The following is a 21,778-nucleotide window of genomic DNA, read 5'->3' on the forward strand; positions in this document are numbered from 1 at the left end:
CTCCCCCCTCCTCTCATTTCCCCCTCACTCCCCCCTCCTCTCGCTCCCCCCCTCTCACTGCCCCCCTCTCACTGCCCCCCCCGCCCCCGCCCGCAGGTACCAGCAGATCCTACACAGGAACCTGGTGTACTTGGCCACGATCGCCGACTCCAACCAGAACATGCAGTCCCTGCTCCCTGCTGTGAGCGCCCGGGGCCCACTGGGGGGTGGCGGAGGAGGGGGGCACTGCTGCACCCACACCCCGAGGGGCAGAACGCTGCCGGGGGCCCACCCCGGGCCGAGGCCTGAGGGGCTCCTGGGGGGCCAGGGTGAGGGGGGGCTCACCCTCCCCCGGCAGGACGGCCTGAGCTGGCGCCTGCGGGCACCTCGGCCTCCGCTCAGGGAAGGTGACCGCAGAAGAACTGAACCCACAGGGGCCTAGAGCCCCCACAGGGGCCTAGAGCCCCCACAGGGGGAGCCCAGGCCGCCTCTGGGCAGGGGAGGCTCGCCCCTCGTCGAAGCCCTTTAAACCGCTCGAAAACCTTCAAACTGAGCGTAGCTGTGACCAAAAGACAAAGCTTAGAAAGCACACGCTCAGCGCCGGAACGCGTCAGACTGGATAAATCGGCACTTTACCTCCGTTGTCGTTTTTTAAAATGTATTTTCCCAAAACTCAGTTTCCTCTGGCAGCGCAAAGTCCTGCACCTGCTGCCTCGGGCGGCTCGTGGGGAGCGTGGCAGCGCCGTGTGCGAGCCCCGTGGCGACTCACCGCGCAATGTGGTCCGGGGCAGCGTGCTGCGGGAAGCGGCCCCCCCCCATGCCCCTTGGTGCCCTGGAGAGGGCGGGGCGTCGGTGCCAGATGCGTTCACCAGTGACCGCGTCGAGTCCTCTGCTGGACTCTCAGATTAGGGCTCTTCACGTGTAGGTGCCGGTGGGTGCTGCTGAGACGTGTTCCTGCCGGGGGTGCACGGCAGCTCTGTCCCCAGCTTCGGGGCTGCTGTTTGCTCCAGATCCAGGACCCTTGGGTGGCGGGGAGCTGGGGGCACGTGGAGTAGGAGCTCAGGAAGCAAAGCATCCGGGCGCACAGCAGCCCGTGCAGGGGCCCGGGAGGGGTGGGGGCTACGTGCCTGCCCTGAGACTGGGGACTGGCCCGGGAAGGGGGCCCCGCTTGTCGCACTGGCTTTGGTGAGCCGGGGCCACCCACACTCTCAACGTCTGCCCAGAGCCCCGCCCACCCCAGCCTGGGTCCCGATGGGCTCTGGGTTGCTCGGGGGTCCTCGGGGAACCCCTCAGTTGGACGTTGACTGCCACCCAGAGACGTCATCAGAAGTCACGAGCTGGAACGACTGTCCGCAGGCCGCTGCGTCCCTGAGGGGCCCCTGGGGTGCTCCCGGCAGAGGTAACCCCCCCGCCCTGGAACCCTTCCTGTCGCCCGCAGCCACCAACCCAGAACCTGAGCCTGGGCCCCGGGGCGCTTCCCCAGGGCGGCTCCAGCCAGAGCCTGCACCCCCAGAGCGGCCTCGGCGACGCCATCGGCTCGGGCCTGCCGCCCGCCTCGCTCATGCAGGGCCAGATCGGCAACGGTGAGCCCCGGCCGCTGGGGTGGGGGTGGTCCCCGGCGGGCGCCCGGCAGGGAGGCTCCCGGGGGCCACGGTCCGAGGCATGCGTCTGTCGGCGCTCCCCACGCGGGCGGCGGTTCTCTTGGGACGGGGCGCACGCAGCTTCCGGGCAGAGCGAAGCGCCCTGCGTTGGGTTGGAGGCGCGGCTCCCATGGGCCGGCTCCCCGTAGCACCCTCGCGGTTCTGGGGTTGACAGCGTCTCAGGGGGAGCTGGGAGGCCGCGGGCCCAGGGGGGCCATCAGGGTCTCGGCCTCCGCTGACCCTGGGCTGGCCCTGATGCTGCCCTCACCGCCCCGCCCGGCAGGGCCCGGCCACGCGTCCCTGCAGCAGACGGCGCAGAGCACGCTGCCCACGACCTCCATGAGCATGGCGGGCAGCGGCCATGGAGCAGGCCCCGGCTACAGCCACGCAGGGCCGGGCTCGCAGAGCGCCCCCATGCAGGGCCAGGGCGCCATCGGCAGCTACGTGTCACGCACCAACCTCAACCTGCCGTCCAACCCAGGTACCGCCCGGCCCGCGTGCGGGGGCCTCCAGTGCCGCCCTCGGTGGGGGCAGGAGGGAGGATGAGACCCGTTCCCCAGGAGCTCCTGGGGTGCAGGGGATGTGGCGGGGACCCCGCCCCAGCTAGGCGGGGCTTGGCTTTGGGGAGGGGTGGGCTCGTCCTCCTGGGGGCTTCCGGACAGGCCCTGAGGAGCAGGTGGCCGGGCCGGGGGAATGGGTGGGGTGGGAGCGCTGCGCGGGGGCAGAGGCCCTGAGCCCCGGCCTGCCACGAGGTCACTGGGGGCGCGAGCGCTCAGGGCAGGGCGAGGGCACCTGGCTCAGTCACAGCAGAAACAAGGATGGTTTATGTCGACAACACCTCGAAACGATGACGTTTTAAACACGTTGGGGTCAAATAAAACACATTATTAAAATTCACTCCACCTGTTTCTCTTCAGTTTTTTTAAGACGATTGCTAGAAAACTCAAAGTGTGTGGCTCGCGTTTGCGACTCACATCTGACTCCTGCCGGGTGGTGCTGTTCTGGAAGGTTCCGGGCAGGGGCGACGTGTATGGACAGGCTTGTAGCGGGGGAGACGTGCACCTCGTGCTCTGCAGGGCTGCCGGGCGCCTGCCGTGCGCAGCCTCCCAAGGCATTGCCGCCCGGGGGAGCTCCCGGCCTCTTGCCCCGCGGTGCTTCCAGAGGGTTGACACATTCTAGCACGATTGGCCCAAGCCCCCGGCATCTGGCTGGTGCCAGGACGTTGGCGCTGGCGGGGGATCCGACGTGGGGTGGAAGAGGACGATCTCGGGGGCCCACGAGGGGCCGGGCTGGGAGGAGGACGGGCGGGCGTGGGGCTGAGCCGGCCGCCGTTGCGCCCACAGTCTCCATGATGCACCAGCCGTCGGCCACGCCCCACTACAGCTCGGCGCCCGGCGGCGGCCCCCACTACCAAGGCCAGGCCTCGCTCGCCGCCATGGGCCAAGGCACCCAGGGCAGCAGCATGATGGGGCAGCGGCCCATGGCGCCCTACCGGTCCTCGCAGCAAGGTAACGCCCGCACCGCGCGCTCGTGCCGCTCCTCCACGGGGGCTGGGGGCGTTCGGGGGGGCCCGGCGCGCCGGTCCGTGCCGAGCGCGGTGTCGGGGCCACGGCCGGCGTGGCTCCTGCCCGGGAGCCAGTGGCCGGCCAGCTCGGCCCGGGTGCCCTGGTGGGTGCCCCTTTGGGTGGACAGCTGGCGGGGGCCCCCGAGGTCTGCGTGGGGCTGACGGGCCGTCCCCGCAGGCTCCTCTCAGCAGTACCTGGGCCAGGAGGAGTACTACGGCGAGCAGTACGGCCACAGCCAGAGCGCCTCGGAGCCCCTGAGCCAGCCCTACTACCCCGACGGTGAGCGCCCGGGGGCCGGGGGCGGCGTGGAGGTGGGGCCGAGGCTGCGGGGCGTGGACTCTGCCGTCCCTGGGGCCTGCGGGCTGCTCACTGAGCTCACGGCTGGGGGGCCGCTGGGCTCCAGCAGAGGTTTCCAGCATCTGCCACCGTGCCCCCGACCCCTCTTTCCAGAAGGCAGCGGGAGGCTCGGCTGGGGGTGCCGTCCCCAGGCGGGGACGTGTGGGAGTGTCTTGGAGAGGCGCATGATGAGCCCTACCTGGCTACCCCACCCGGGTCTCGGGCCCCTCATCCCCCAGCTGCTCGGTTGTGACGTCTGTGCGTTACTTGCTTGTGGACGGCCACCTTTGGGTCACCCTTAATCGTCCCAGGGTTTATGGAGGCGGCACTTGAAGTGGCCTCGAGGGTGGGTGGGATTTGGGGAGGCAGGGGTGGGGCTCTGGGGAGACGGGCACTGGGGAGGGAGCGGATGTGAGCGAAGGCGTGGGCAGAGGCTCTCTGTCCTGGCGACCGGCCGCGCGGTGGCGATCGGCATGCGCATTTTCAGACGACAGACCCTGAGCTGTGAGGGACTGAGGGGGCCGGCCCTGTCCCTCTCCTCCTCCCCGCGGCCGGCACCTGGTGGTCCTGCCAGGCCCCCGCTGACTGCCCCCCACCTCCCCGCAGGCCACGGCGAGTACGCCTACCAGCAGTCGCCCTACGCCGACCAGAGCTACGACCGGCCATTCGAGGAGCCCGCGCAGCACTACTACGAGGGCGGTAAGGGGCCACGGCCCCGCGTCCAGCATGGGCTGGGCGCGCGGGGGCACGGCACCGCGGCGCTCTTGGGAGCGGGCTTTGAGCAGGGTCACTGTTGGACAGGTGCCAGCAGCCCATGGCGAGCCGAGGGCAGAGCTGGTGTTGCGAGCGGAGCGTGGGCCGCAGGGGCCTCTCCTGGCGCACATTGGAGAGCCCGGGGCCTTCGCTGGGGATGGCCTCGCCCGGCCAGCTCAGACTGTGGGGAGTTGGGTAGGGGTGCCCGTGGCTTGGCCCCGGTGCTTCTTCCAGCGCCCTCGCCGGCTGCAGCGCGTCTTCTGGCTGGAGGCGGGGCTGCTTGAGGGAAGGCCAAGGCCAAGGCAACGGTGCCCACCCCGGCACAGCAGCCCCTGCCCGTGGGCCTGGGGAGAGATGTCCGTCAGCCCTGCTGGGTGAAGGTGGGGGTCGGCTCCGGCTGCAAATACGTCCCGCAAATCCGCCAAGCAGTGGGAGCGCGAGGGCTCTGAGCGCGCTCCTTGAGAGGAAGGGCCTGGGGGGACGGCGAGACGGAAACGCCAAATGAGCTTCCTCTCCTCCATCGGACCGTGGACCGTCGCTGGGAAACTTGGGAAAGGGCAGGGCCCGCCCAGGAGCTGAGCCGCTGGAGCCCCGAGCCCGGCCCGGCCGCGCTTCTGTTCTTCGCTCGCCTGCGGTGCTCACGGCCGCTTTCTCAGCTTGGGGGCTCGTTCCCTGGAGGGCGGCTCCTGGCGTGGCTCCAGGCGGCACGTGCCAGCCGAGGGACCCCTGCAGGGCCAATGGGCCTGACCCCGGGGCTGCCTGCCGCTCGCCGCCCTCCGCATGTCCTCGTGGCAGCCGGCGCTCCGGCTTCGTTCCAGACCGAGAGGCGAGTTCCCGTGGGAGAAACAGGACCTGGGCTGTCCTCGGGGAGCGGTGCCCGTGGGCGCCGACAGACTGGGCCCCCATGCGAGCCCCAGGCTCCTGTGCGCCCGTTCTCCCCAGTAAGCGGCACCTGGGTCCTGCCGTGCTGGGACAGCTCCCGTCTCGCAGCCTGGCTGTCCCTTCCGGCGTTACCGGGGAGGCCAGTACCAGGTGTGCCCAGAGCCTGGAGGGCTGCTCAAGGGAGGTGGCACCTGGCCGACGTCCCCCAAGGTCAGATGAGGCTGCCGGAGCGCCATCCCCAAGGTCCAGCCCAGGAGGGCACTGGGGATGTGGGGCCGGCAGGGACAGCAGACGTGGTGTGGCAGGGGCAGTGGACATAGGACCACAGGGACAGCGCATGTGGGGCCGGCAGGGGCAGTGGACGTGGGGCCGCGGGGGCAGCGGACATGGTGCGGCGGGGCAGTGGACGTGGGGCCTCCCACGATGGATGAGGAGCTGCGGGCCTGACGGAAGCAGGCAGCCTGGAGGGGGTGTGGGAGGTCCTGCTGCATCTCGCCGGCGGCAGGCCGGTGCCGTGGGGGCTGCATGAGCAGGTGCTCTCCGCGAGGTGCGGTGCAGCCCCCAGGGTGACGGGGGACACGGCCTTCTGTGCAGAAATGTAAGGAAATGAGAGCCTGTCCTGACACACGTGCGTGCACGGACGCCATCGACAAACTCTGAAATACCCCAGAAACCGAGACAGTGGGCGCGGGGCGGGCAGTGGTGGCAGCGCCCTGCACCCTGAGCCTCTCTAAAGGTACGTGCTGGTTTCCTGCCTCGTGTAGCCGCACCTGTTGTCCAGAGTCACACTTAGCAGTGATTCAGCACTGGCCTGTTGTCAGAAAGAAACGGACCCTAAATCCGAAGTTCCGCGGCCCAGCCTTATCCCTGGGTCCCCAGGGGCTGCCAGGCGGCCGGCAGGGGCACTTCTTGGGCGCGTCCCGTTGGGGGCTGTTCCCAGCGGTCCCTCTCGGGCTGCGGGCCGGCGGCGCCTGAAACTTACACAAAATGCACCGAAGCTTCGTGTTTACACAGCGACGGCACAGGATGTCGCCAGAGTCTAAAGAGAAAAGAGAGGAAACCGAAAGACGGGACAGGAAAGGAGAGGCAGCGCGGCAGGTTGTCTGCGGGAGGGGAGTGGCGCCGGCGCCCCCCATGCCACTCCGGAAGGAGCAGAGGCCCAGCCTCCTCCCTGCCGCTGTTTCAGGAGATGCCCTGGGCCCGCCGGGGCGCCTTCCCCGAGACCCCTTCCTCCCAGGGCTGGCGCCTGCGCCGGCGTTCCACCCCCTCGGCCCGGGCGGGGCAAAGCTGCTGAAGCTGCGGCTGAGGCTGTCCCGGCGGCTTCTCTTACCTCCTGCTGTGCGCCAGGCCCGAGGCCACCGCTTCTCCGAGGTCCCCGACTTCCCAGGGGGGACGGGGACGTGCGAGCTGTCCCGAGAGGCCCACACACCTTCAGGAGGCCCGTGGCCTCTGAGCACAGAGCGAGAGCGTGAGCTCCTCGGCGGGCGGCGGCCCCGGGCAGGTGGCGCGTGCCAAGGAGGAGCGGCCGGCGGGCGTTCTCCAGGAGGCGTGAGCGCGGCAGGGGCTGGGCCTGCAGAGGGGAGCGCTGGGCGACTGCACGGCGGAGTCCCCTGGCTCGTGAGCCTCTCTGGCGGGAGTTCTATCGCAGTAAAGCTGTTTTCAGAGAAAGAGCTGGTTAAGAAACGCGGATGTTTTACGCTCGTAGGAAAGGCAGGGCTTAGCAGAGTGGGTTCTCTGGGAACCGGCTCTTGTGGTCTGGCCTCTTGTTGCTGCGCCTCCTTATTCCTGGACTTGTTTTCAGAAGAAAAGGATCCATTTCGGGCCGGGCTCACAGTTGCATGTTTAGGGCCCAGAGGAGTGAGAGGTCTCGGGGTCCCGCCGGCCCACCCCTCCTCGCCCACCCAGGACGTCCACAGAGCCCAACTCCACCACTGTATCAGCCAAAGGGGTACTGATGGAAAATACCAGAAACTGGTTGATTTTTATAAAGGGCGTTTATTTGGGATAGGATCTTGCAGATACCAGGCCATAAGGCCTAAGTTACTGCCCTCACCAGAGGCTATTTTCATGTGTTGGAGCACGATGGCTGCCGACATCTGCGAGGGCTCAGGCTTCCTGGGTTCTTCCCTTCCAGGGTCTTGCTTCTCTCTGGGTTCAAGATTCCTTTCTTCCCAGGGCTTGCTTCTTCCTGGGCTCAAGGTTCCTTCCTTCCCGGGACTGGCTTCTCTTTCCTCTATGAGCTGATTTCCTGGGGCTCCAGCTTAAGGCATCAGCATCAAACTCCAACATCAAAACTCCAACATCAGAAAACCCTCAACTCTGTCTTTTGTCTTTTATCTGTGAGTCCCCACCCACAAATGCCCTAATCATAACTCAGTCATTCCCAGGCACAGATCAGATTACAAGCATAATCCAGTATCTATTTTTGGAATTCATAACCCTATCAAACTGCTACAACCACCCAAAAGAAAATGGTGCCAACAGGCTTGGGTGGGCTCTTGAAAAGACGCTTTGCAAACCACGAGGGGCGTTTGGTCTCGATGCTACCCTTCAGCAGTGGCTCTTCAGGCCTCCGTCTGGAGGGCTTTGTGGGAAGGTTAAAGTGGTTCCTAGTCCTCGCTTCGCTCCTGGAAATTACCTGGCGGTAGCTCGTTCCTTTCCTACATTGTTTTCCTCACTGTAGAGTTCTTTTGGCATGGGCACAGGCTGGCTACTTGGGCTTTCTTTTTCTAAAAACTAGACTTCACCTCTTAGAGGAGTTTTACCTTTACACAGACTTGAGCAGAGTCCAGGCTCTCCCAGCCCAGCCCCTTCCTGCCGTTGGCGCGCGCTCCCTTCCTCCAGCCGAGGGGTCAGCGGCAACACATCACTGTTAACTACAGTCCGCAGTTCACGTGTAGTTAGGCTTTTAGGAGCAAGAGCTGAGGCATGTGACTCTGAAGAGGAGAGAGACTGCTTTTCGTGGGCTTCGCTAAGGCGGAGATACACAGTAGCACAAGGACCCGCTTCACCCCGTGGCTCTGGGGAAACGGGTTCTCCCTCCTGTCTCGGCCTCCCCCCCCCGGCCTGGAGACCCTCCACTGCTCGCTGCCCGGGATGAGTGGGGGGGCCTGAGGACGAGCGCCAGAGCCACCCGGCTACCTGATGTGGCTCCTGGACCTCCGACTGCTGTGGCCTCGGTTTCCTCACCTGCAAAGGGACGTGGGGGTGCGATGGCCCCTCTTGGCAGTGTCCTTAGGAACTGACCGCCATGCTCCGCGCAGAGCGCTGCGGGACACTCCACGGGGGCCAGCTCGGCCCATGGTGTTTTTTATATTTCTCAATACCTGGCGCACGGGACGGTCCTTGAGCTGACTTTTGAAGAGTGGAAACGGGCACGTGCGTTTGCCTGAAACACCCGCAGCCCGGTCGGTGGTCTCGCCCAGCCGGTGAGGCTCTGTCCCCTCCGTCATCACGGGAACTGTCTCCGCGCTGAGCTCCACGGCGCCCCAGCACCTGCTCGGTCTTCGCGCCCCCTTTCCAAGCGTGCCCCGCGCGACGGCTCTGACCCGCCGGGTTCTGGAGGCGTGTGCGTTCCGATGCAGTGTTAGCCTTCGTGCTGTTGTGATTTCCCTTTGTGCTTTTAGGAAATAATAAGAGAACACGTGGCAGGGTACGTAAACCTGGGAACCGCCCAGGCACGTCCACCCCGAGGGCCCGTGGCGCCCGGCGCGGGAGCGCACGCCAGCCACAGTGCCTCACCTCCGGCTCCTCCTCTTGCAGGGAACTCGCAGTACAGCCAGCAGCAGGCCGGCTACCAGCAGGGCGCCCAGCAGGCCAGCTACCAGCAGCAGTACCCGGGCCAGCAGTACCCGGGGCAGCAGCAAGGCTACGGTAAGGGGGCCGCTGCGCCGCTGCTGCGCAGCTCCAGGATGTCACACTTTTTTTAAGATTTATTTTATTTATTCCCCCCACCCCTCACTGTGCACACGCGCTGCGCGCTCTCTGGGTCCACTTGCTGTGCTCGCTGTCTGCTTTCTATGTCTGCTCATCTACTCTTTAGGAGGCACCGGGAACCGAGCCTGGGACCTCCCATGTGGTAGGCGGGAGCTCAATCGCTCGAGCCACATACGCTTCCCAATGCATCACACTTTTCATTTGGAAATAAATTGAGATTGACAGCAAGGTTGTGAGGACGGCACAGAGAGTCCAGTGGCCCCGGCACCCGGTGGACGGCACTTCTTGGAGGCCTCCAAGGCCAGCCCAGGCTCTGCAGGCAGCTGCCCCCCTCCTGGAGGCTGCACGGGTTCTTGGGGTCCCTTCTGTAGGGACAGGTGGGCTCTTGCCCCCATGTGGCAGTTATTTGTGTCAGTTGGACTCATGGGTGTAAATTTCAGACCTGGGGTTGATCCCAGTCTCGTGCGATTTACCGCTGCCATCGCGGTGGTCGTCGGGGCTGCCCGGCGCCTTGCCCTTTACGTGCCCGTCCTCTGGCTTCCAAGCGCCCTTCACCTTCTGGCACCGCAGGATGCTCCCGGCTCGTCTTCATTTTCCTGCTCGAGACCCAGAACCAGCGTTTCTCCGGGAGCCCTGGCTCCCGTTACCAGAGAGCGGTGCTCAGGAGCCAAGAGCGGGGACAGACGGGCACGTGCCAAGCTCCCTTTCTAAGGTTCTGCCTGCAACAGCAGCCCTGCAGCAGCGCTGGGGAGTGCTCGCTCGTCCTGAGCCGCAGCTCACCCTCGAGGGTCTGCTGAGGGCCGGTCGAGCCAGCCAGGCTGCTGCACACCGGGCCGCGGGAGCCCCGGGCGACAAGATTGCTTTCCTGGCTGCGTCGGGACAGGAGGACACGGGCAGATGGGCAGCCTTGGGGCTTCATTAGCAACGGGGAAAATCACATCCACCCAAAGAAAACGGGCAGAAACGAAAACCTGAGTCTCGCTCAGGCAGGCGGACCTCGCAGGGCAGGCTGGTGGCGGGGTCATCCCGGTGGACTGGAGTTATTGGAGGCCTTGCCAGGTCGGTGCCCCGGGTGGGGTCGCCGGGACGGCCGCAGCACCTGCCCTTTGCCCGCAGGCCCAGCCATCAAGCCCAAACCAGGCAAGGCCCTCGGGCCCCCAGTCCCCCCGAGGCGCTGCCCGGCCCTGCTGGGGCTCGCGCTCTGCTGGGGTCTCCCCAGATCCCAGGCTGTTCGGGGGTGTCAGTGCTCTTGGTTTCTGGCGGAGCTGCCGTGCGCTGCCCACGCAGTGATTCTCCAGGAAATTGGGAGGGAGGGTCAAGGGCTGATAACCCGGCCATCGGCGAGTGGCAGCAGGTGTCGTAGGCGTCCACGCGCCACGCCGAGGCCCCAGGACTCGAGGCAGCGCACGCCTGCTCACCCGCTTCAAAACGGCGCCCGGCCTTAGCCGTGCGTGGGCAGCGCCAGTGCGCGTCATCCCTGCGTTCCGCTCAGCCCTCTCTGGCCGGGAGTGGGAGTTCAGCCACGGGGCAGCAGCCTGGCCACGCCTTAGGCTCACCTGGGAAGCTTCTGGAAAGTAAGGTTTGGGCCCAGCTCAGCCCAAACGATGACTCACGGTCGCATTCCGCCCTGCATGGGAGGCCGTTCAGCGGAGGAATACTGGTGTGGGATGTTATTGACAGAGGACATCGGGTTGGCAGGAGTTCTCCAGGGCATATATCCAGGGTACATAAAAATGTTTGGATATTTTCATAGTGGAAACAATTAAAAACAACAACTGAGGGAGTGCTGAGATTCTTTCTCTTTTTGTGAGGTAGCAGGGGTAGATCCTGGGACCTCGTACCTGGGAAGCAGGTGCTCAGCCACTGAGCCACACCCGCTCCCCAGGGAGAGCTAGCGTTTTCATTTTGCTCATTTTTGTTTGTTTGTTTTTAGGAGGTACTGGGATTGAAACCAGGACCTTGTAAGTGGGGAGCAGGCATTTGTATTTATTTACTTTCTTGTCTTCTTTGTATCTTGTTTTGGGAGCTGCTTTTCTTATGCTCAGTGATTCTGATACACCGTGAGGAAGGAAAACCAGAGCTTGAGGTGTTTTCCCAACCTTTCAGTGCGTTTTTCAAATTGCTAGGCCTTCATGGATTCTTTCCAGAGCCTTCAGCTTAGTTTTCATAGCAGCAATAGTTCAGCCTCTTGCGCGTGCGTTTTTTCACCTGTCCCATCATGCGTGGTCGAGTGACGTGGTTACAGCCACGCCTTAACTGGCATAACCTGGTTCTGGAACAAACACAAGTGCTCCTTGGTGAGCGCCGCCCACCCCCTCTCGAGGCCCGGTCAGGTGGGAGGGCGGGGGCGGGGGGTCGCGTCAGGAGGGCACCAGGACGGGGGCTGTGGAAGCCCGCTGCGTGCGCGCTCGCAGTCACCGCTGTGCTGTCTCCCCAGGGCCGGCCCAGGGCACCTCGCAGTACTCCAGCTACCAGCAAGGCCAAGGCCAGCAGTACGGCGGCTACAGGGCATCGCAGACGGGGCCGTCCGCCCAGCAGCAGCGGCCTTACGGCTACGAGCAGGCAAGCTTCCGGGCGCCGGGCGGGAGGCCGCGCTCTGCGGGGGCTTGCGGGCGCCAGGGCCCCGCAGAGCAGCGGGGCTTTGAGAATTCGCCGCGTCTGCCCACCGTGTCCAGGCGCAGGCGGCCGTTTCCACCCTGAGTGCACCCCTGGGTCCGTGCCCAGGGCTTTCCGTGGTCGTTCAACAGCATTTGCCCTCTGCCGCCCGGCGCGGGCGAGAGACACAGCCCCGGCCTTCCAGAGCTCACGCCCCGCGCCCTCGACACGCCCCGACTGTCCGGGGAGCCACTTGTCAGGTGCTCAGTTACGTGGAGGAGGCTGAGACCGCGTGGCTGGGGAACCCCATGTGGGAGTGACCCCAACGAGGGACTTGGCCGGCTCGGGGCTCAGGGGACGGTGCTGCCAAGTCAGCCCCTGACTTCTCACCCCGGCGCACGCTCAGGGGCTTCCCAAAACCCCCTCGGCTCGGTGGTTTGCTAGAAGGACTGACAGACCCTCTGACCCCTGTTACACCCCCAGGGCGTGTTTATCACAGGAGAGGACACGTAGAACCGGCCGGAGGAGGCCGGAGGGCCCAGGCGCGAGGCTGCCCTTGGACATGCACCGCCCAGGGACGGGGACGATGCGTGCGGCACGTCACCCCGTGGTGGAGTGCAGGCTCCGGCTCCAGGCTTGGGCGACAGCCCCTCGTAGCAGGAGCCCGGGCATCACCCAGGGCCTCCCACACTCAGGGAGCCCCCGAGCAGGGACAAAGGCCCTCACCCCTCTTCGGGTGAGCCCAGGGTCCTTACTACATGGAGACCCTCTAGCTAATGTGACAGTCGCATGGGGTCCTGAAGGAGCCGAGGGTGGACAGAAGCCTGAGGGCCACAGACCCGGGAGAAGCAGCAGGGAGGCCAGGTGGCAGGAGGCGAGAGGCCTGGTGGGGACACCCTCTGCTCTGGCACAGCAGGGAGCCCTTGGACAATGTCTGAGATACTTCTCACACCCGGGGCTCCAGCCACCGAGCCGCCGCGTCACCATCTTGAATGTGGCAAACCATTGTTGCCCCAGGACCTTTGCACGTCCTCTCCCTGTGCTGCCTCATTCTCAGCTCTCGGCCCCTGAGTCACCTCCTCAGGGTGGCCTTCCCTGACCACCCTGTCACACGTGACCCAGACCAGGTAGGAGGCTGTATCAGTCAGCCAAATACCAGAAATCTGTTGGCTTTTATAAAGGGGATTTATTTGGGGTAGAAGCTTACACTCGCAAGACCCTAAAGAGTCCAACTCAGGGTTGCTTCCTCACCAAACTCTGCTGCCACGTGTTCAAGCAAGATGGCGGGGACGTCTGTGAGGGGTCAGCTGCCCTCTTCCTTCTCCCTCCCAGCTCCTTCCAATCTCGGCTGTGGGCTGGCCGAGGGCTCGTCTCTCTCCCTGGGGCTCGTCTCTCTGCCTGGGGCTTGTCTCTCTCCCTGGGGCTCGTCTCTCTGCCTGGGGCGCGTCTCTCTCCCTGGGGCTCGTCTCTCTGCCTGGGGCTCGTCTCTCTCCCTGGGGCTCGTCTCTCTGCCTGGGGCGCGTCTCTCTCCCTGGGCACGTCTCTCTCCCTGGGCGCGTCTCTCTCCCTGGGGCTCGTCTCTCTCCCTGGGTGCGTCTCTCTGCCTGGGGCTCGTCTCTCCCTGGGGCTCGTCTCTCTCCCTGGGGCTTGTCTCTCTCCCTGGGCGCGTCTCTCTCCCTGGGGTTCGTCTCTCCCTGGGGCGCGTCTCTCTGCCTGGGGCGCGTCTCTCTGCCTGGGGCGCGTCTCTCTCCCTGGGGCTCGTCTCTCTGCCTGGGGCTCGTCTCTCTGCCTGGGGCGTGTCTCTCTGCCTGGGGCGCGTCTCTCTCCCTGGGGCTCGTCTCTCTGCCTGGGGCGCGTCTCTCTCCCTGGGGCTCGTCTCTCTCCCTGGGTGCGTCTCTCTGCCTGGGGCTCGTCTCTCTGCCTGGGGCTCGTCTCTCTGCCTGGGGCGCGTCTCTCTCCCTGGGGCTCGTCTCTCTCCCTGGGGCTCGTCTCTCTGCCTGGGGCGCGTCTCTCTCCCTGGGCGCGTCTCTCTCCCTGGGGCTCGTCTCTCTCCCTGGGTGCGTCTCTCTGCCTGGGGCTCGTCTCTCTCCCTGGGGCTTGTCTCTCTCCCTGGGCGCGTCTCTCTCCCTGGGGCTCGTCTCTCCCTGGGGCGCGTCTCTCTGCCTGGGGCTCGTCTCTCTCCCTGGGGCTCGTCTCTCTGCCTGGGGCTCGTCTCTCTGCCTGGGGCGTGTCTCTCTGCCTGGGGCGTGTCTCTCTGCCTGGGGCGCGTCTCTCTGCCTGGGGCGCGTCTCTCTCCCTGGGGCTCGTCTCTCTCCCTGGATGCGTCTCTCTGCCTGGGGCTCGTCTCTCTGCCTGGGGCGCGTCTCTCTGCCTGGGGCGCGTCTCTCTCCCTGGGGCTCGTCTCTCTGCCTGGGGCGCGTCTCTCTCCCTGGGGCTCGTCTCTCTCCCTGGGTGCGTCTCTCTGCCTGGGGCTCGTCTCTCTCCCTGGGGCTCGTCTCTCTGCCTGGGGCTCGTCTCTCTCCCTGGGGCTCGTCTCTCTCCCTGGGGCTCGTCTCTCTGCCTGGGGCGCGTCTCTCTCCCTGGGGCTCGTCTCTCTGCCTGGGGCGCGTCTCTCTGCCTGGGGCGCGTCTCTCTCCCTGGGCGCGTCTCTCTCCCTGGGTGCGTCTCTCTGCCTGGGGCTCGTCTCTCTGCCTGGGGCTCGTCTCTCTGCCTGGGGCTCGTCTCTCTCCCTGGGCGTGTGTCTCTGCCTGGGGCATGTCTCTCTGCCTGGGGCTCGTCTCTCTGCCTGGGGCGCGTCTCTCTCCCTGGGCGCGTCTCTCTCCCTGGGCGCATCTCTCTCCCTGGGGCTCGTCTCTCTCCCTGGGGCTCGTCTCTCTCCCTGGGTGCGTCTCTCTGCCTGGGGCTCGTCTCTCTGCCTGGGGCGCGTCTCTCTGCCTGGGGCGCGTCTCTCTGCCTGGGGCGCGTCTCTCTCCCTGGGGCTCGTCTCTCTCCCTGGGGCTCGTCTCTCTGCCTGGGGCGCGTCTCTCTGCCTGGGGTGCGTCTCTCTGCCTGGGGCGCGTCTCTCTGCCTGGGGCGCGTCTCTCTCCCTGGGGCGCGTCTCTCTGCCTGGGGCGCGTCTCTCTCCCTGGGGCTCGTCTCTCTCCCTGGGTGCGTCTCTCTGCCTGGGGCTCGTCTCTCTGCCTGGGGCGCGTCTCTCTGCCTGGGGCGCGTCTCTCTCCCTGGGGCTCGTCTCTCTGCCTGGGGCGCGTCTCTCTGCCTGGGGCGCGTCTCTCTGCCTGGGGCGCGTCTCTCTCCCTGGGGCTCGTCTCTCTGCCTGGGGCGCGTCTCTCTGCCTGGGGCTCGTCTCTCTGCCTGGGGCTCGTCTCTCTGCCTGGGGCGCGTCTCTCTGCCTGGGGCGCGTCTCTCTCCCTGGGGCTCGTCTCTCCCTGGGGCTCGTCTCTCCGCCTGGGGCGCGTCTCTCTGCCTGGGGCTCGTCTCTCTCCCTGGGGCTTGTCTCTCTGCCTGGGGCTTGTCTCTCTGCCTGGGGCGCGTCTCTCTCCCTGGGGCTCGTCTCTCTCCCTGGGTGCGTCTCTCTGCCTGGGGCTCGTCTCTCTGCCTGGGGCGCGTCTCTCTCCCTGGGGCTCGTCTCTCTCCCTGGGGCTCGTCTCTCTGCCTGGGGCTCGTCTCTCTCCCTGGGGCTCGTCTCTCTGCCTGGGGCTCGTCTCTCTCCCTGGGGCTCGTCTCTCTGCCTGGGGCTCGTCTCTCTGCCTGGGGCGCGTCTCTCTCCCTGGGGCGCGTCTCTCTCCCTGGGGCTCGTCTCTCTGCCTGGGGCTCGTCTCTCTCCCTGGGGCTCGTCTCTCTGCCTGGGGCTCGTCTCTCTGCCTGGGGCTCGTCTCTCTCCCTGGGCGTGTGTCTCTGCCTGGGGCGTGTGTCTCTGCCTGGGGCGTGTCTCTCTGCCTGGGGCTCGTCTCTCTGCCTGGGGCGCGTCTCTCTCCCTGGGCGCGTCTCTCTCCCTGGGGCTCGTCTCTCTCCCTGGGTGCGTCTCTCTGCCTGGGGCGTCTCTCTGCCTGGGGCTCGTCTCTCTCCCTGGGGCTCGTCTCTCTGCCTGGGGCTCGTCTCTCTGCCTGGGGCGCGTCTCTCTCCCTGGGCGCGTCTCTCTCCCTGGGGCTCGTCTCTCTGCCTGGGGCGCGTCTCTCTCCCTGGGGCTCGTCTCTCTCCCTGGGGCTCGTCTCTCTCCCTGGGGCTCGTCTCTCTGCCTGGGGCGCGTCTCTCTCCCTGGGGCTCGTTTCTTTCTGGGCTCAGCTGCTCTGGTCTCTGCACAAGGTCAGCTCTAGACTATCAGGCTCATCTCTCTTCCCGGGGCCTCTGCCGTGTCTAATGAGCCGTCCCTCTTCCTCTCTGCTCTTTTTCTCTGTGCCACCTTCCACGTGAGAGTCAGTTTTATCAGCCCGAGGGGACTGGGTCCCAATGCGGGGTCACACTCTAATGACGTGGTTGGATCAAAGCCCTAATGTTTATATGATGTAATCAGACAGCTCAATCTAGTACAGTCAAAGGGGATGACGCCCAGAGGAACAGACCGGCTTACAAACGTAGTCTGTATTTCTTTTTGGAATTGATCAGTAATCCCTAACAGCACAGAGGCTGTGGCCGTGCCCCGGCAAGGGCGCTGGGTGCGTTTAGAGTGGGTTGGGCGTGGGGCTGGAGGATGAGGCGGGGCGTGAGGGTCTCGGTGGCCCCGCTGTGGCCGAGCAGCGGGGGCCGCTGCCCCTTCCTGGGATTCAGAAGCCTGGGAAGGGCAGCCTGGAGGGAGTCGCGAGTTAGTGTCCGCTCCCTTCACAGTCCATGAAACACCCCGAAGGCGACAGAGAAAAAAGCCTTTAGGAATGGGATGAAATTCAGCAGGAAGCTCTGAGGCCCCGTCTGCACGCCGCTATCCCGCAGCCGCAAAGAACAGGCAGTGGCAAGGCATCTGCAAACTTCCGCTTCCGATAAAATTTCAGATTTTCAAACTTCTAGGCTGGGTGGAGGGCATGGCTTTACTTTCTATTTCTCTTAATTTCCTAACCTTGTTGAAAAAAAAAAAGGAGAGATTTTTTTCCTTATTTATTACGGTGGAATCACCACTGGGGGTCTGCTTACAGATTTGAATTAGGAAATAACCGGAGATACCTGTAATAGCTAGGCCAATGATTCAGGAGTTGGTTTGTGCTACTTACTGTCGTTTCTTGTCATTTCTAAATATATAATTAAAGTAGCTTAAAAAAAAGTTAGTATCGGGCGTGTGAGATTTGAAGTGACTGTTACGGACCCCAGGAGGGGAGGACAGTCAATAGCAAGTAAAGTCCCGCTGGCGAGGGCCCCCGGGCTTGTGTCTGGCAGGGTGGTCAAGGACACGTGACACTGGGGCCACGAGCCACCGAGGTGACGTGGGAGGTCCTGGGGCCTTGGTGGCTTTTCCCATTCACGGCAGAGGGGGGCTCGGGCTGGAGCGGGGGTGGGAGGCACCCTGGGCGCTTCCTGGGGCCTCCTTAGAGGGAGCCCTCTGCCGAGGCGTCTGCCCCCGACTTTTAAGCCAGTGGGGGGTTCACGACGGTTGGCGCAGGTGTGGAATCTCAGAATACCACGCCGGGCACGGTGGTTTTTCTCAGGTAACTGTAGGTGAGACCCTTTATTTTATTTTTTAAGTGTTTCACTTCTTTTCCTGCTCCCTGAAGAGAAGTAAAGGAGGAGACGATTCAAGCGAAATCTGTTTTAAACAGAGAGTAAAACACAAGACACACCCACCTCCGCAGGATAACGAGGGCAAACCATTCTGGCGTTAGAGACAATGCCAAGGCCCCTGTGCGTGAAGCTGGCGCGCGCCCTCCACCGATGCCGACGCCCGTGGGCTGTGCGCAGGGTTGGCGTGTGGCGCTTTCGGAGGCTCGCTGGCCGCGGCACCCAGGAAGAGGCGCCGTCTTGGCTTGGGCAGGGTGGTGGTCTGTGGCTTGCTGTGGCGTTAGAATTTTTAGAGTGGTTTACTATTTGGGTTTTTTTTTTTAAGTTGTGATTTTCTTTTTTTTTTTAAATGATTTATTATTTTTTATTTCTCTCCCCTTCCCTCCCCACCCCCGTTTCTGCTCTCTGTGTCCATTCTCTGTGTGTTCTTCTGTGTCCGCTTGTATTCTTATCAGCAGCACGGGAATCTGTGTTTCTTTTTGTCGCGTGATCTTGCTGTGTGAGCTCTGTGTGTGTGTGGCACCACTCCTGGGCAGGCTGCACTTTCGCGCTGGGCGGCTCTCCTTACGGGGCGCACTCCTTGCGCGTGGGGCTCCCCTACGCGGGGGACACCCCGTGTGGCAGGGCACTCCTTGTGCGCATCAGCACTGCGCATGGGCCAGCTCCACACGGGTCAGGAGGCCCGGGGTTTGAACCGTGGACCTCCCATGTGGTAGGCGGACGCCCTCTCCACTGGGCTGTGATTCTCCATCGGTCTCCGACCTTCTTCCCCAGGCTGGTTGTAGGCGCCCAGGAGACCTGACTGCCAGGGAGCGGGGGGTGAAGAGGGGCTCAGGGCGTCAGGGCGGGGCAGCGTGCCCTTCGTCCATGGCGGTCTTCGGAGTGACCCGCCAGCTCTGCTTCCCAGGGCGCCTCCGCCGCCGTCCTCGCGGGCGCGTGCTCTCTACTCTCTTCGGGCTCCCGTCGCTGAAGCGCGACACCCGCTCTTCTCCCGCCGTCCTACATCCACTGAGGAGGGGGGACCTCGGAGGGCTGTGCCCTCGGGCCCAAGTTTCGTCCCCCGGGCCGACTGCGCCTGTGGGACACTTTGGAGTGAGAGGGCGACAGGCCTTCAGCGCAGCCTTAGCCGAGGGTCTCGTGGCAGACACCTGCCGGGCCTGCACCCACTGCCTGACGGCGTGGAGCTCTCTGGCGACATCCCTAGCTGCAGGGCTGGACAGGGGCTCTCGGGGGGCCCGTTGCCCTGCCGCGTGGATGCGGGCGACCGCTGGACAGGACGGCTGCCCCCTGGCCCCTTGAACTTCCTCCCGTCTTGTTCTGGGTGTTGGTTCGTGGGGTTTGCTCTCCTTGGGGTGGCCCCTGCAGCACCCACCGGAGGTCCAACCCTGTCTTCCTTTCTCCTAGGGCCAGTATGGAAACTACCAGCAGTGAAGCACGGCGCTCTGGTCGGAGCCCCCGGAGAGCGTGTCCACCAGGGACCGGACGGGCCGGCAGCGGGTCTGACGAGCTGTGGCGTGCAGGCCACCCCTTGGCCCAGCACAGCACCTGCACGCGACGCTCACGCCACGCCAGGCGGGCCGCTGCGTGCGCCGCTGGCCGAGACAGCGCTCAAGTGGTGTGACATATTTGGTGCTGTGTGGTATTGTATGTGGAGAGACGTTCCTCTCCCCGCCCCTCCCTGCTGTGTCTCGCTTTCGGGGTCATCTGTGCCCGGTGAGGGGACGCCGCGGACACGTGCTGTGTTCCGTGTCCTCACGTGGACAGATTGGCCTCGCTTCCCTGCTTGTGCTCCTTTCATGACGTGGGTTGTATGCTCTCCTGCTCCACCACAGCTGGAGGCACACGCAGCGCCCGGGAGCTCCCTCTTCCTGGGCACGGCGGGCTGTGCTGGGGGGCATTTGGCCACTTCCTGTTACCCAGTGCTTCACTGCCGGGGGCTGTGAACAGCGCTTACTCATTACCTGGGTCTCATGCCGATGCCGTTTATCTCAAAAGTTAGGTTTTTGTACTAAAAAGAGGGACCAATGACTATATTCCAAATAAATATGACTCCGGGAAGGCAGCGCTAGATTAGCCTAATCCCAGGGGAGTGGCCCGACCGGGGCCAGGAGGTACCTCCGGAGTGGCTTTGGCCCTTGTTTATCTCATGGTCATTTCTGGGATTTGAATATTTAATATGCTCAATTCTAAGTTTTTAAGTAATTTTAAGCGTTGATACCAAGTTTTCCAAACAGTTGGCAAGTTGTTTATGTCCTGTTGTCCCTTCCAGCACCTTTGCTCAGCTCTCCCGGCCAGGGTTCCTGTCCTTTAGGGACCCCTGAAACTCACAGCCTACCTTCAAAACGCACCCCGACACCTGACCGTGTTCTTCCTAATGAAAAGCGAAGGTTTTACATAGAGAAATTCGAGTTGAGCCATTTTCACACTCCCAGGACATTTTAGGCTGCCTGAATGGTGTGCACACACTGGAGACCGCCCACTTGGAAGCATGCGAGCACAGGAAAAATCTTAGATTTCTACGATTAAGCAGAAGGGACGTTTGCTTAACCTTTACTTGGATAGTAACATTTGTAGCTACCAGGAATCCTTTAACAAACAAACAAAAAACAGCTTTGGATAAATGCCGAAGTATTTCTGAGAACTTGCAAGGAAATACAAAAGCTATCCAATTCTGGATGCGTGAGGTCTGCTGAAGATAATTGCTTTTCTCCAGCGCTTTGCAGTTCGCAAGGCACTTTTATTTCTTCTGCTCAGATGAGTCCTGACAGGCCACACGGGGCAGCGTGGCGGCCCCTGCTCTTCCGTCGGGGAGGGCGCAGGTCCCGTCCTGTGGCTCTGCCCCTTCTAGGGAGACCCACATCACACTCGTGGGGACACAGTGCTAAGTCTGTTGGCAGGTGTGTTTAAAAAGCCCGGTAAGGGCCCAATTTTCACATCTACCTGTCCATATCAAATTCCTGAAATGGGCGCTGTTGACTGCTGACCAAGCTGTGAGTGTCACTTAGTGATTCCTCTTCCTTGATTTTGTTCTTATCCTGCCTAATGATTTTCGTATAACTCATTTGCAAACTCCACTGGGGCCAAAATTTCCCATCAAAAATGTTAAACATTTTAGATGACTGTGGAAATACGGTTTATTTTTATTCCTTGCCAATCTGGGAATAAACCTTTTATGTGTTTTCTTAAGAGTGCTGTATTAATACTTTTTGAAAGAAAAAAGAGACCTAAAAACTATCATCCCAAAACTGCAATCTGAAATGTCTTACATTAAGAATTTCCTGAATGTTGTGTACATATTTTTTTAAAAAGCACTTTGTGAAATAGTTTGTACATTTATTTCCTAATTTATACATGATTTCTAGTGTTAATATATTTAATGATTAATAACAGAAGTTTATTTAATGTGTTGTTCATTTTTATGTAATATTGTGGGGGAAGAGTGATGCCAGCAATTCTTTTTCATTAACTGTATTATATCTTCTTTTTTGCAATATGAATGCTTGAAAACAGCTTAGGCTAAGGTGACTTGTTGGTGCAGTGTGGTTGATGGGGCTGGTTTTTTATGACTCCTTCAGAAGGCCGTGGGAAGATGCAAAGGAAGATGCGGAGACCATCGCCCATTCTTCCAACTATCGTCCATCCTCCAGCAAGTAATGGATGTGAAAAATGATGCCCATAATTTTCACAAGTGCTGACAAGTTCATACTGGTATCCAACCACTCTTTGCCTGTTAGAGTCTCTGGACCAACAGCATCTTTGAACGTAACATATTAAAAATGGCCTTAGAGCTCATGTCAGGAGTCATTACGAGTGACATCGAGGTGGCCGCCCTCCTGGGACCTTAGAGGAAGCCTGCTGGGGCTGCAGGCAAGTGATCCTCTGATTGTCAGAGTTTCATATATATATGTTTGAATAGCGGGCATCCACTGGAAATTGTAAAAAGAGGAAGACGTTTCCATTTCCATGTAAAATTCCTTAGCCCTTACTTCATTTCTATTTATTGAACAGGTCGAGTTTGTCTTGTTATTTGTGAGTACTGTGCATTTTTTAAACAAAAGCACCTTTATTGGTTAATTGTTTTTTCAGTTGGAGTTTAGTGTATAAATTGTTTATGCTTTTGGTGTAATCTAAATAAACTGGTTCTTCAAAACTCATCGTGTAAAGTGAGTTCTCAGGAAATTAAAGGCGTTTAACGTGATTCACTAGCAAACACTTGTGACGAGGACGTGGCTGCCTGTAAAGCACCCTCACCTGAGAATCACCTTTCGGGGAGCCTTGGCTCGCGCGCAGGCTGAAGGCGTCCACCGCGGACTCTCCCGCCGCGGGCAGCAGAGGGAAGGTGTAAGGAGGGGAGGGCAGGTGGCTAGGCGCCTCAGGACGACGGAGGGGGTG

General features: G+C 62.5%; 1 protein-coding gene across 1 annotated transcript in view; it reads left to right on the plus strand.

The window, feature by feature from the left end:
• Positions 1-21,536, plus strand: part of SS18L1 (SS18L1 subunit of BAF chromatin remodeling complex) — a 34,892-nt gene extending 13,356 nt beyond the window's left edge. The window contains exons 3-11 of the mRNA XM_058287280.2: positions 97-181; positions 1,418-1,562; positions 1,903-2,100; positions 2,963-3,127; positions 3,362-3,463; positions 4,127-4,219; positions 8,918-9,028; positions 11,529-11,653; positions 18,791-21,536. Coding sequence (XP_058143263.1) covers positions 97-181; positions 1,418-1,562; positions 1,903-2,100; positions 2,963-3,127; positions 3,362-3,463; positions 4,127-4,219; positions 8,918-9,028; positions 11,529-11,653; positions 18,791-18,817 — 1,051 coding nt within the window. The 3' untranslated portion in view covers positions 18,818-21,536. The remainder of the gene's footprint in view (positions 1-96; positions 182-1,417; positions 1,563-1,902; positions 2,101-2,962; positions 3,128-3,361; positions 3,464-4,126; positions 4,220-8,917; positions 9,029-11,528; positions 11,654-18,790) is intronic.
• Positions 21,537-21,778: the final 242 nt, after the last annotated feature.

Source organism: Dasypus novemcinctus, chromosome 24 (genome assembly GCF_030445035.2).
Source record: "Dasypus novemcinctus isolate mDasNov1 chromosome 24, mDasNov1.1.hap2, whole genome shotgun sequence".
Lineage (NCBI taxonomy): Eukaryota > Metazoa > Chordata > Mammalia > Cingulata > Dasypodidae > Dasypus > Dasypus novemcinctus.